This window comes from Typopeltis vanoorti, chromosome 6 (genome assembly GCF_054136105.1).
Source record: "Typopeltis vanoorti isolate ZY-2024b chromosome 6, IOZ_Tvanoo_1.0, whole genome shotgun sequence".
In the NCBI taxonomy this organism is placed as follows: Eukaryota; Metazoa; Arthropoda; class Arachnida; order Uropygi; family Thelyphonidae; genus Typopeltis; species Typopeltis vanoorti.
The window spans coordinates 73,789,034-73,803,583 of NC_143554.1; the positions used below are offsets into that span (position 1 = coordinate 73,789,034).

Below are 14,550 nucleotides of genomic sequence, written 5' to 3' on the forward strand. Positions count from 1 at the left end.
CATTTCCTGCTATAATATGGTTAAAAGATATTGGGAGTTCATGTATGCAGAGAACTTGAAAAATTTGCAAGTTGGATTTCGGCAGCATCGCTGGACTAAAGGGGCATGTCATCACTATTGAACCGAAGACTGAGTGAAGAAATACTGGACTTTATCTTATTATACTCATAATATTATAGAAAGTATATATATATATACACAATGAGAATCGGTTAAGATAAGAGAAATAAGAATGTTTTGACTAATACCATTGGACCGTGTAAAGATCTGAAATGGGACGAGACGAGAAACGTATCACCATTAGTTCTTTAATTTTAAAGAACTAATTAGCAGAGGATGAACGTCTAAATGATACGGTCATCTTCAGTTTAAAGATGACCGTATCATTAAAACAGTTAAAAACTTCTGACATCTTGATTTTATAAACCTCTATATTAATATGTTTAAGTTAAGGGATATTACATCCCATATAGTTTCTCAGCCGAATAAGAAACTCAAAGAGTTTCATGCCGAATATAGTAGAAACTATATAAAGTTCGGCGATTCCAAGCGTAAGCAAATACCTGGATACTGCCGCAACTGACCCTAAAGGTAGTGCAAGCTGAGGCAACTCGTGTCAAAGGTGGAGCAAGCTCCGATCACTATTCTTGATATTTACCCATAATGTGGACTTACAGCTCCTAGGAGCTAAGTCTTAATATTTTGATAAAGTTTATTATAAATAATATTTTTTAGATATAGCACATGAAGAAGTGATATTTAACCATATGTTCATTTCAGATCTGATAAAACATTACAAGACATTGTGTACAAGTTAGTTCCCGGACTATTTCAAAGTAAGTAACACATGTATTTACATTCATTAAATAAATAGTGTATCAGTTAGCACTTACAGGATCAACATAAACTCAAAAAAGGGTATTTTATATAAGAAATATTTATATACGTCTGAGAAATATTATTATATACTTCTGGGAAGTCTATTACGAGTATGAGAAATATTTATATACTTCCTTTTCTTTTCAAGAGAAAAGAAAAGAAAGTATAGTTGTTTATCATTCTTTTCATTTTTGCATGTTAAAATGATACCCATTCACTGTGTTAACGTGCAACTCCGCAGCTGAAGAGACTATGGCTATGAAGCTATTGTACAATGTCTTAATATATTTGTTTTACTTGTTTTGTGGGATGAATGACGTCGGGTTTTCAAGATGCGTTATCATATGAATGAAGCGACCTGTTCATTCAATTATCATGGATGACAAAGAATATTTCTTCAAGAACAAAGAGATTTTTTCAACCGAAAGGTTGGATTAAGTTGTTCCAAATTAAGGCAGAAAAGTAAAGCTGTCAGGCCAGTGAACAGGTATTATGTTTGTTACCTGCGTGTGTTCTTTTGTCTAGTTTGCCGTTTTGCTGGATAAAAAAATCCGATGAACCTTTAAAAGCTTTTGACTTCAATTGAAAAGTCTTTAAAAAATGGTTCTTCGAATTATATAAGGGATTTGAACCCAAATCAAACGGTGAGTTCTATGGTTTCTTGGTTGTAGGGTATTCCTTCAGCAAACAAATAGAAATGATAGCATATATTGAGGTGAAACAAGAACATTTAGCCTTATAGAGGGCTGGCCAGAAGTTGTAACACATAAGGAACCTGGATCTGTATAGGAAGGTGGCTAGGTTGCCCTGAATTAGGGGCTAGAATATCGGAACCTGATCTACGGGGAGGAAAAATAATACAAACACGGAAACCAATTATGGAGGATAGGGTAGGGTGGGTAATTTTGAATTATGGCAGAAAAAAAATAAGGCTATGGGGCTAGTGTATTATTTCTGTTTATTGCACATGTTCTTCTTGGGTTTGCTTGTTTCGTAGGAGTTGAAAAAACTATACCACCTCCTTATGACTGTAAATATGAATCTAAAATCGGGGAGCTGACCCGACCACTAATTCAAGTTTAGTAACTAACTATTATACGTGTATAATGACCTTTGCATTCCCTCTCCACTTTTCATTAAAGGTTTAAAGACCAATATTTTCTATGGAAAGACAATCTATTCTTCGTAAGTCCAGTAGCTGTGGGATCATCCATTAATTCTGTTGCCCTCAAATTTCCTTTCTTTTCATCTTGAAAATGGAAATTCAAGATGAGAAGTATATAAATATTAGCGCATACTCGTTGTAAGCATTAATGAATTTTAAGCTCACAATTTCCGCTCATGCCGCAAAGTGAAAAATTAACTCTTTCACAGATCACTGTCTAATCCAAGAATATTCCGTTAAGGTAGTAACCTCACTCTCTTGTATGTTTCCATTTGAGAGAAACATATAAGTTAGTGACCAAATCACGAAGGTTTCTCCAAACAGCTATCGAAATACCAGTACAAGTATAGACCACTTCCAGCTCCTTCACAAATGCAAAATCTTAATTTGGATGAGGTCATACAGGTATTTTCGACTTCAAATACTACTACAGATATCAAAATGGATATATCAGTACTGAATATTTGTTTAACTTATATGCTGTCTGTTGGAATTAAAATTTGTAATGTAAAAACAAAGTAGTATAGTGTTTCGTACACCACACTGGGCGTCCTCCCTTCCCTTCCCTTCTCCAACTAATATGCTGTTGGTTCGAATCCCAGGTTATTTTAGACGTGGCTATTTTGTGAATGTCTTTAGATGAATTGAATTATCCAATGTGAGACCACCGCCCTGCTTGCTGGAGACCCAAAGACAGCAAGAAACAAGGACGCCCATGTTTGCTGTTTGAAGTAAATTGGTAGTCCACTGATGGTACTAATGTACAATATGCTTCTGTGTAATGCATTAAAAAAAAGCAGCTTACTCAACGAATCGGTTTTTATAACATATTGGCTTTGAAATAATTAGTTCATGTTTATTTAAATTGCTCTGTTCGTGCAACGTTCAAGATGTAAAAATAAACTTTGTCCTATTTGCGTGTGTAAAGCTTAGTGAACTGCACGAAGTAAAAAATTATATGAATAAGTCTATTTTATTGGTATGCTTTTAAAATAAATATTTTCCATATGACAAGTACAGTAGCCGACATCCACTGATTGTTCTAAAGGGAACAGAAAATAAACGTATTACGGAAATGAACTTACTGTTTTTTGGCCATCGAGAAATATTTTATAGAACGAAGCGAAATTTGGAAGTATAAAGAGATTCCAGTAATATAATTGGCATATTTCTCGAAAGATGACTGTCTAGTGAGAGAAGTGAAGTTCCAAACATTTTACCTGATTATGCGTATAGATTTAATTTAATTTTCTTCTTCGAAGTGCTTCAGAGCACTTATTCAATAAATTAAATTTAGTTAAAAATCAGAGCTAGAATCAGAGCTGCCTGCTCCCTTTGGGGAATAAAAAGATGTACAGAATTTAATTACTTTTATTTATTAAACTTCTATCAGTGAATAAATCTGTAATTAAATATATATGACTTACCTCTATTTTATCAGTACCACGTTATAATAATAACTAGAAACTGTTTTTTTTTTGCTAAAGAAATAAAGCTACTTTAACACTTTCTTCCGGAAGTAAGACGGCAGACATTCATAAAGTTACTGACTACAGTGTCTCGTAGCGCAATCTCAAAGACACCGCTTCCTTTTTGCTGGAAAGACTCGAATCATATCTAGGACGTGAGGAACTTTTTTATAAGGGGGTTTCCATGTGAAGATGGGTTTTGCCGGCGTAGTTGTCAGCGGAGAGCATAACCGCCTTCCAACAAATGGGTTGCAGTTCGAATCCAGTGGGGCATGGATGTTTGTGAATATCTTTAGGTGGAAGTTGAATTTTTATCGCACTGTGTGGAACAACCACCTCTCCCTACCGCTTACTGGAGAACTGAAGTAGCATGAAAAGATTCATACTTGGTCTTTACAGCAGAGTTTACCGATTATGCGGGGTGGGGGGAATGTAAAAATACATACACATCAATAAAATAAAACCTTGGTCCACCCACAGTACTTGAAATACTACAGGTTTATTCGTGGATGGGAACTACATAAAAAAACAAGTCTCATACAGAGACTTGTTTTTTAAGTAGGGTTTTTAGAGGTAGGGTTTTTCTTCCTATCAACTTAATTTTTAATACCTCAAAACAGGTAAATCGACAGAAGCATATATGCAATTAATAGATGCAATACAAGGCTACTGCTATCATAAATTAGCTGCATTGACTGAAATTTCAACCGACCGGCCATGCTATTCAACTACATGGGACAACAAATGCGTTGTCCCATCCAACTGAGTTCGACATGAGGGATTTACTACTGTATTTTCACTCATTCTATTACATGACACTCATCATATCCTAGCTTTCCTTTCCCACAAGAGGTAACAAGGGGGAAAAGAATCTATCTAGAGAGCAATTTTTTGAATATCAAGGATAGTATCAGTAGCATACAAATGGACAGTGTGAATTAAACCGAAAAAAAAAAAAAAAGAATAATCTCGTAAAACCACGTATTTGTTAAGTACAAAATATAACGGTGTTTCTTTAAATATGCGGTATAAATTTATATAGCATTATGTTAGGACTATTGAGTGTTGCCTGCTGATATTCTGCAAGCGTTTAAATTACTGACTTACCGAGTTTATGCACGATGGGATTTCGTCTCAGGTTCAAGTGCCATTGTGTTTACTGACAAATGGCATGCAGGACGATCTCGTTATACTGCGTCCACCTCGGAGGTTTGTCATTTTAATAAAGAGATCAAAGCCATAAGAACCTGGGACAGCGGAAGAGGCAGATACTTAAAAGTTTCCCAGTTCCAACAGCTCAGAAGGTATTGAATATACTGTTCTACTGTATAGTTTCATACAGTATTTTATACTACAACAAGCACAATGTCCTATAAAGTTCCAGTAATAAATGCCTAGCAGATATGATGGTCTTTCAACACTAACTACGGAATACCATGCTAAAGAAGAATATCAGTATCATTTAGATTTATTGGTTATTGTCGGAGGATTATTACGTGCTCACCGCTTCGAATGGCTTTCGCCAATCCAACACCAGCAATACATCCTTAATTCTGCAGGCCAACGTAATGTTGTTTAAACTCGCGAGAGCCGTTTCAGTTTTGTGAAAGCTATATAGGTGAATAATCGTTTTGTTTGGAAACACTTAGTAAACCTATATATACCTATATATAAGAACATTTCAGCTGAAGGTGAGTTAGCCGGTTTCATACAGCGACGGAAAGGTTTTTCCTATCACAAAACAGAACGGGCCGGAAAACATAAGCAAATAATAGACCAAATATATTGGCATTAGCTCTGGTTTGCTTCTGCTGGAAACCCAACCAATGTCACAGTCACAAAAACAGCCATAATTCAATCAGTACCAAAGTCATTCTTGTTTACACTTAAATACTTCACTTTAGCTGTCGGAAATGTCACAAACCATATCACTCTGCAATCCACACACACACTCGACACAACTTTAGGTTCATTACTTTTCCCTTAAAACTATTATAAAATTATGCCGTGGGGGGGGGGGGGGACACACAAAAGAAGTGTATTGCAAGAAAAGTGAAGAATATAAGGCATAGAGAAGTCATGAGGGATACCTTTATTGTGGAGGAGAAAAGCCTAATTAGTTTCGGTATAAACAAATCTCTGTTGTTCTAAAACAGTATAAATTTTACAAGTTTGCGGTTTAGATTTCATTAATTTCTTATTTCATCGTAAAGTTAACAAAATTATTATTCGTTCCTATTTCATTTTTTATATGTAAAGTTAATTTCTTACATTTTTTTTTAAATTTATGTTCTTTCAAGTACTTTACAAGTTCCTTGTGTTTATCTTCTAGGTGAAATGAAACGCCGCAAACAGTTTTATTCTTCCAATTCCGAATCAAGTAAGGGCAGTTTATTGAGAGTTCTAAAATCAGTTTGTAAAAGTCTGTTTAATTTTTAATATATATATTACTTCTCATGGAATTAAAATATATAAATACTCTGGACTACTTTCAAACAGTATGGAATTAAGCGATGGAATGGTAAAAAAATAACGATTTCATTAACTTTTTAGGTGCCAATGTAACACCCGAAGACAGAGGAGAAGTTAGTACCCAGCGTTTTATCTACACGCCTGATGAGTCTATAAGCCTCTCTTTAGAATATGGATATAGGTAAGAGATATAGATCTTTCTGAAACGGAGTCATATTTTAATTATGAAAAATATTCTGGAACCTAAATCAATTTTATTATGAATAATTAAATATTAAGATCTAGTACATAAAATGTTATGGGATGTTTATATTTTTAGTGAAGATCAGATCAGATGCTCTTCATTTTTTAAAAAAAAAAAAAAAAAACCCTGATATAAAGTATATTTTTCTGTTGTCGAACTTACTAATATCTATATGAAATTTTTCTTAAACAGTGATAACCATCAGCCAAAGGATGAAGACGGTAAACCTTCGAAAGACAACAATACTAGTGAACGTGTGAGTATTTTCCTTTTGTAAGTTTTTGCTAAATCAATTTCATTTCTTTTGGTAGCGCGTTTGAAGCTGAAATCATACAGGATACTACAAGCTCAAGGGCAATGGAGAACTAAAAGGAAAGAAGAGAGGGAAATCAAGAGCACATCTCGAATGGTGGGATAAAGAAGACAAACGAAAACACGAGAATCTTTCCGTCGATTAAAAAAAAAAAAAAAGTCTACTCATATTCATAATCCTGTGATAAAAAAAAAAAATCGCATGTTTTCCACTCTTCTCACGTGAACTTGCAAATAGTATGCGTGTCAAAATACCGTGAGTTAATGAAAACTGTCAGTTTATTTAACCCTTGTGCTATGTTTTGCTGAGTTTTTGTAAACCTTATGCTAGATATTAGTAACTATTTTTTTCATGGTATTTCTCGACGCTTTATAACTGAGCAAAATTTGAGATGAGGTTTCAACATGATAAAATTTAAGGTTTCCACATAAATATGCTCGGTTTGAATCCACAACTGCATCATTATTTCTGTTCCTCCTTCGACATACTCTAAACTAGTTACAGGAAATAAAAGTTCCTGTTTGCGGCAATTCTAATTTTTCTCAATGAAGGTAATTCATAGCGAACGAATTCCATGCTGCCCAATCTTGTTTATAATAATAATATGACAAATATATCCCTACTAAAAATTATTTGTAACCATAATTATAGGGAGGGAAAACGCTGTTATCTCCATATGAGACTGGCTGCGCAGCTTAGTGGGCTTCAAGGAAGCCCTTTTTGAAAAAGGTCGATAAAGGTTTTACTCATCATAGACGGGATTCGTGTGAAGCCAACTCACCTGCGAAGATTGAACTATACTACTACTACTACTACTACTTATTATTATTATTTTGGTTATGGAATTTTTAATGACTCGCATTCATAATTGTGAAGTTTAAGGCTGAACAGTCTTAAACTTCACAAAGTCGGTTAGAAGTCCGTAACTTTTATGTAAGTTTTTTTTTTTTTTAAGTTTAAAATTTATTTATTTATTTGTAATAACAGGGTTTACTGGCATTATAAAACTCGGTTTATTACGACAACAGCTGTAATAAGCAGAACTAGGGAATTTAATTTTAAAATTAGGTGTTTATATTATTATCATTCGGTAATAATAATAGATATCTGGTGGCGAAATGATCGTTATTTTCCTGTAGGATATTGAACTTTCTGCATAGAGGTATATATCTTTCTTAAGGGAGAGAGAGAGCGTAAAACCATAACCCACAATCCTTGTACACATTACAGCTGTACATACAGTATATCTGAATTCTTAAAAGAAAAAAAATAATAATAATCTAAAATGACTAGTCATTTACTTCGTATCTTTTTTGACTCGCTAATTACTTCAAACTATCTGAATAGCTTGTAACTATTCGATAAATATTCGTATCTACTATTCGCTCATTGTAACCTTAACATTATGCTCTCTCTCTCTTAACAGAGAGAGAGCATAATTGTCATGTCCTTTGACCTAACGTCTAACTACTTAATAACGTTGTATCGTTTGTTTCCTTCAGCAGGGCCCCAAACGACGCTTCCTTCAGTGCCACGCAGCTGTGACTGTTGCTCACCTGAAGAAGTTTGTCAATATGAAGTATGGAGTGCCATCCGCGTACATGGTAAGTAGCAAGATTAATTGTTTCTATTCCGCTGGCCAATTCCGGGTAGCGACAGCCGTAGGGGGTAACACAAAGCCGTGTCTTTTATTGTGTCATTAGAAAAATATACTGCATATATTCTAAGGACACCAAACCACTAATTTTTCGAAAATATGCAAACTGTCTATAAAAATTTCGGGAAAATAAAGATACGTCAGTTACAGACATCGAAATATATATATATATTAAACTTTATTATTATGCATTTTCGGTCGCGTCTCTTCAGAGGGCAAAGATAAAACTTTAAAGATGTAATAACAAGTAAAGTAGAAAATAAAATTTCTGTTTAAAATATACAATAATGACGTGGTGTTGCTGATAAAAAAAAACAAAAAAAACTGTTTTAATTAACATTTAAAAAGGCATGGCTGTCTTAAACTTTCCCAGAATTGGGAAAGTTTAAGATATTACCGATTCGTCATCTTTAATGCTGAATACTAATTACAGAGATAAAATAACTAAGGAAGAAAAGCAGAATATTTCAAGTTAAATTATACAATAATGCAGATGAAATGTTCATAGCACAGATGAAAAATAAATGGTCACACACACACACACACACATATATATATATATATATATATGTGGAAAGTATTTTACCTTGGGTATAATAAATGTTAAGAATACCAAGTAATTTTTAAACCTGGTTTTACTCCATTTCCCAAGTAAGCAAACAGACAAAAAGTCAAGTTTGCGCCTGCAATTGATGCAAGTCTAACTGATCCTACAGGTAGTGCAAGACCAGGGCAACTCGTGGTAAAGGTGGGGCAAGCTCCGATCACTAATCTTAATATTTACCCTTAATGCCAAAACACATCTCCAAGAAGGGGATGTGTGATGTTTTGTATTAAAGGCAAGGGGCCACTACCCAGACCGGTTTCGACCTTTATTGAGGCCTCATCAGTGGGAGCTAGGCTAGAAAATACCAAGATTTAGTAATACAGTTGTCTGTTTGCTTACTTGGGAAATGGAGTAAAACCAGGTTTAAAAATTACTTGGTATTCTTAACATACATATATATATATATATATATAGGTCTTGCACTACCTGTAGGATCAGCTAGACTTGCATCACTTGCAGGCGCAAACTTGACTTTTTTGTCTGTTTGCTTACTTGGGAAATGGAGTAAAACCAGGTTTAAAAAATTGCTTGGTATTCTTAACATTTATTATACCCAAGGTAAAATACTTTCTACATATATATATATATATATATATATATATATATATATATATATATATATATATATATATATATATATATATATGAACTTGAAATATTCTGCTTTTCTTCCTTAGTTATTTTATCTCTGTAATTAGTATTCAGCATTGAAAATGACTTGGCGGAAAAATTCTGCAAGTAATAAAATTTGTTTTAAGAAATTTTAAGATTTTATTAAAATTTGTTTTAATGCTTTTATATATTTTCTACAGTGGATGGATAGGATTAATCATCAGGAAAAGTATTATATAAATGCGTGTGTGTGCGCGCGCGCGCATGAATGTGGAGGGTTATTTCACAGGAAAATATCTAGTAAACGATTATAATGTAGATAATGTTACAGAAGAAATCCGCAGCCTCTTGTCTGGAGAGCGGATACACTAACCATGCAGCCAACCAGACTGGCTAAGAAAATGAATGGTTAAAATAAACCTTCTCATTAATATTTTATGTCTTAAATTTTTCTACTATAACTACAGCATTATAAACCAACATAAGAACCTCTCAGTTAGTTAGTTATTCACATGTGACGTCATTTTGACGCCATATGGTCACTCCCGTACCTCTTAGGATTTGGGGAGTGAAGCCTTCTACTAGAAGAAGTGGTTGCAAATTCCCTGTCCACAAAGAGTTAGTAGGACATGCCCCTGGTGGAATTCGAATCCGCAGCCTCTTGGCTGGAGAGCGGATACACTAACCATGCAGCCAACCAGACTGGCTAAGAACCTCTCATTGTAGTATAAATAATAATAAAAAAAAAAAGACTCTTTATGGTATGAGGAAAACGGCATAAGAAATTTTAAACCTAAAAAAAATTTAATAGAAACTGGCCAAATAAACAAATTAGTAATTATTTTACTATAATTAGCAAAATGGGCCTTGTTACCCAATGAATACAAAGTAAGGTTCTATTCTATTTATACTGATGAAGATAAAGTTCATCACTAAATTAGGTTTCTCGTTTGAAGTTTGCAAGAACGGTAAAGTCACTATCTTTTGATATAAATAAACAGTAAGAATAGTATTCGTTATGAGGGTAGTAAATAACTATCACTGTTCTTGGAAATTGATTTTTATGATGTCCCTGTGTAGTATCTCTGTTGCACATTTTGTGTGCACCATTACTATACAGTAGCTAATATGAATTTGGTTATTTAGAAATAATTATGGCGGGCAAAAACAAATAAAACTATGAGACTTGTACTTTGTTAATTTCGTGCGTTCTAGCCGGTTTACCTATATTGCAGAACAAAAATATAATAAAAACCAAATTTCCGGAGGAAACAACACTCCCATCTCTGTATGATGACCGGCTAACTTCCTTTCAGATGAAAAAACCCTTATAGAGATGATTCGCATCTTAGACGAGATTCGAATCCAGGTCTTTTCCATCTAAAGGCATCAATACCGAATCAACTTTAGAGGTTCGCTGTGACGGTGTATTCACATCATTCAAAAATCACAGATTGAAGTCATATAATTTAGAACTCACCAAATGCACCTTAAATATCATTATCTGTTGAATGAAGATTGAGTTTAAAAAAAAGTAATACCGTTTATAAATTTCAAAAGCGAATTTCGGTATGATAATGTAAATAATTATAGTTATATGAAGAAGTTTAATAACTTTACAAAACTCCCCAATCACAAATAAATAAAATCATAAATACAATATAGTAATGATATTTCATCAAATGAAATGTTATCGATGAAATGTTATCCACAATGTTTGAATCCGTTCATGAAAGGCTTGTAAATTTATCATGCATTTCGGTACTTGAGTAGGTGGGTAAGAGATAATCCAGTTTCCCTAGAAATCAACAGCCGTGCTTTTCACCTCATTTCAGGCCTTCAATACGGCGGGGGGGGGGGGGGGAGTCTCACACTGGACAACAAAAACTGTCTGCTAGTTAAAATCAGTATTGAGAATATATATATTCCAGACTTCAAGATATTCGGAATACTTTTATTTTTATCCAATTTCACTTTCCAGTATCTGCTTTCGCTGGTCATTGTTGTAAAATGAATGACTCTTTTTAATGTCCGATAATGCCATTTTAATTATTTTTCAGGCAACTTAACTTGACTTGCCTCCACTTCGTCTTGAAGTTAATTAATAAGAGGCATAACCCTATTTATAATACCGATACAATGACTTTTTTTCCCGAAAATAAGCAAACATCGTTACCATTAAATACGCCAGTATGATAAACTTCGATTAGTAAATAGCGCTAAAACTAATTTAATATTCTTCAAAAATCTAATAACAAAGTTTAGGCCAAAGTGACTAGATCTAAATGAAACAAAGTTCCAAAGCAAGCGAAAAAACAGCATATTAGTTCTAATGGTCTTGCTATTTTTCTGCTCCACTTGTCAGCCTGGTTGGCCGAGTGGTTAACGTATCTGCTTTCCAGCCAAGGGGCTGTGAGTTCGAATCCCGTCAGGGGCATGCATGTTTAACATGTCCTACTAACTAAGTGTGGAAAGGACATCTACAACCCGACCACTTCTAGCACCAGGCTTCATTTCTAAAACCCTGGGAGGTACGGAAGTAACCATACAGCGTCTAGTGACGCCAAATGTGAATAACCAACTAGTATAATACTTCAATTCCAAAACCCAGCGATTAGATGAAGGGGATTAACACGTGTACAACACAGTTATTGCTACGGCTCTTTTCTTGATATCAAAAACATGTCAGAAAAGAACTCGATAGCATATAATAGGGTAACAAGTATGCCAGTATGAGTATACATGAACCATGAATATACTATAATACAACGGTAAATTGTATTCAAATGTATTTCCTTAGTGGGGAAAATTCTGTTAGTCTTACTTATGACCAAAATAATTTATTTACCGCGGGCATTGGGTTATATTTAAGTCATATGATGATACAAATTATAGCAACAGAAACAGAGACAATAACAGTGCATAGGTATATTATAAACAAATAATAATAACGATCCATTTCAAATCATCAAATTTGATGATTTTAAATGGATCATTACTATTATTTGTAGACCGGATCTTTTTTATTCTGTGGCGACAAGAGTTAAAACCTGAACAGGTCTGTTTCTTTCTGAGGTAAGTACGATTGATCTTAACTTCAGAAAGATTAAGCAGGAGTGCAAGTCTCAAAAAGGAAAACAATATTATGGACTGAAGGAAAGTGTGGACAATAAAATGAATGAAGAAAAACAAAACAAAATGAGCTCAAGTTCATTTTATTTTGTTTCTATTTTGTGTTTTCTCCTTTAGTTTTTCAATGTAAAGTAAATAAGCTATTTTTATTTGATGTTTCTTTCAATTATTATCTGTTCTTTCTTTTCTACTCCCTTCGGTGAATATATTGTTTCCTTCTGAGATTTGAATAATCAGATATTCAATTTTTACTGTTTATATTCCACTTTTATTTTACGGTTTTAATTTTAGCTATTACCACTAACATAAAAAATTATTACTCTTTCAGATTCATGAAAAGCAACACCATTGATGAGTCGCAACACTTGTTGTGACTCATCATTTCATTTTTGTTTTTCTGGCCGTTGGACGACTTGAAGTCGGGTAGTTGGCAAAGGTGGCACGTTGGTTTAATGTGTCACGAAGTGTCGTCTTGGCACTATGGATGAAGTTTTAAGTGAGTGACAGGAATAACCATTACAAGAAGAGCTGGTCAAGGTCGCCCGAGGGCTACATCAACTAGAACGAGACGGATATCTGGCTTGAACAGCACGACGGAACTTTGTGATGTCTCCTGTGTCCAAAGGCGAAACCATTTCCAACGGGTTGTATTTCTTGTGACTAAACTCCGATTACTCCCGTTCTAAACTACAGATTTTAGATGTTGCTTGATCTGGAGAGAACGAAAAATGCGAAAAATGATCCACGACCGCAATGTAAGAAAGACGATTGTATGTAATTGGGATATTGTAACTGCATCGAAGCAGCGAGAACAGTTCATCGAAACCTGTGTGCGACTTTATATCGATGGGGTCGGCTAAGATTATCTCTTCATGCATGACAATGCCACTGCTCATAGTGGTAGAGGAGCATCTTGAAACTGAAGATATCCAACGACTGCCACGGCCAGCACAATCACCAGACTTAAAACCGATCGAACATGTGTGTGTGTGTGACAACCTTTGGCGTTGCGATTTGTCGACAGATACCCCCCCCCCCCCCCGGCTTTGGTGACTTAGTGAGCTAAAGTCTACTCTGGTGGAAGAATAGGATTTCTTACCGCAGAATCTTACAGACACCTTTTCAGGCCTGTTTAGCCGTTAGAGGGAATCATACGTAATACTAATATTATATGACCATATTTTCGAGCATATTGTATCAACTTCTATAATGTAATCTTTTTTGGTAATTTTTATAAACGTCTCTGTCCCATGTAATGCCACCTTCCCGACGTTTCTCGAAGTCTCATTGCATTGTTATTCTATTATACCACCATATCAAATTTTGTCGCAAATTCTGTGCCAAAGTTTATGGCAAACTGTACAAGTTACACCGCAGTTTCTAAGCGTTTTATTAATTTTGTCGAGCAGTGTACTTTGGTCTTTCCATTTTTCTGTCAGTTCTATTTGTGACACTTTTTTATTTATTTTATTTTATTTTTTGCTTGCATCAAAAAGAAAAAACAATATAATCTAAATGCAAACAGAATCCAATCCCATTTGCCAATAGAATAAAGGAATATACTGCGTTTACAAACCATGAAGAGTTAAACTAATATGCTCTGTATAAATTATATACCGATGCTTCCATTTTAAAGTTTGAATTTCATAAAAGCTATCATACTTCTCTCATTTCGCTTTCCAACAAGTATCGATTTATGTAGGTAAGATGAAAATTTATATCTAGTAATTTGGAAAACATTAACTACGATCAAAGTGTTTCGTGTTTCAATATCCAACGTTTGTAGAGCTTATATGATATAAAGATACATTAAACATCCATCTCAAACTCCACGACAGTCCCTTTTACCATACACTCTGTGTGGCGTCGCCATCCTCAGACACCTCCCATGACGAGGAACTTAGCAGTTAGGTGACCACAACATTTACTTCGCCATAGGTGGCATTTGCCCAAAGTCTCCTTCTGTAGCCTACCGCCTCTCTCTCTCTCTCACACACACA

At 34.5% G+C, this 14,550-nt stretch overlaps 1 protein-coding gene across 3 annotated transcripts in view; it reads left to right on the top strand.

Annotated features, from left to right (window-relative positions):
* The window catches only part of LOC150105577 (uncharacterized), a 121,364-nt gene that overhangs the window by 99,969 nt on the left and 6,845 nt on the right, over window positions 1-14,550 (top strand). For 2 of the 3 annotated variants that reach the window (XM_090394926.1, XM_090394924.1), the window contains 5 exons: window positions 781-836; window positions 5,846-5,893; window positions 6,067-6,166; window positions 6,422-6,485; window positions 8,045-8,146. In XM_090394926.1, coding sequence (XP_090251052.1) covers window positions 781-836; window positions 5,846-5,893; window positions 6,067-6,166; window positions 6,422-6,485; window positions 8,045-8,146 — 370 coding nt within the window. The remainder of the gene's footprint in view (window positions 1-780; window positions 837-5,845; window positions 5,894-6,066; window positions 6,167-6,421; window positions 6,486-8,044; window positions 8,147-14,550) is intronic. The other variant, XM_090394927.1, reaches the window with a different exon arrangement.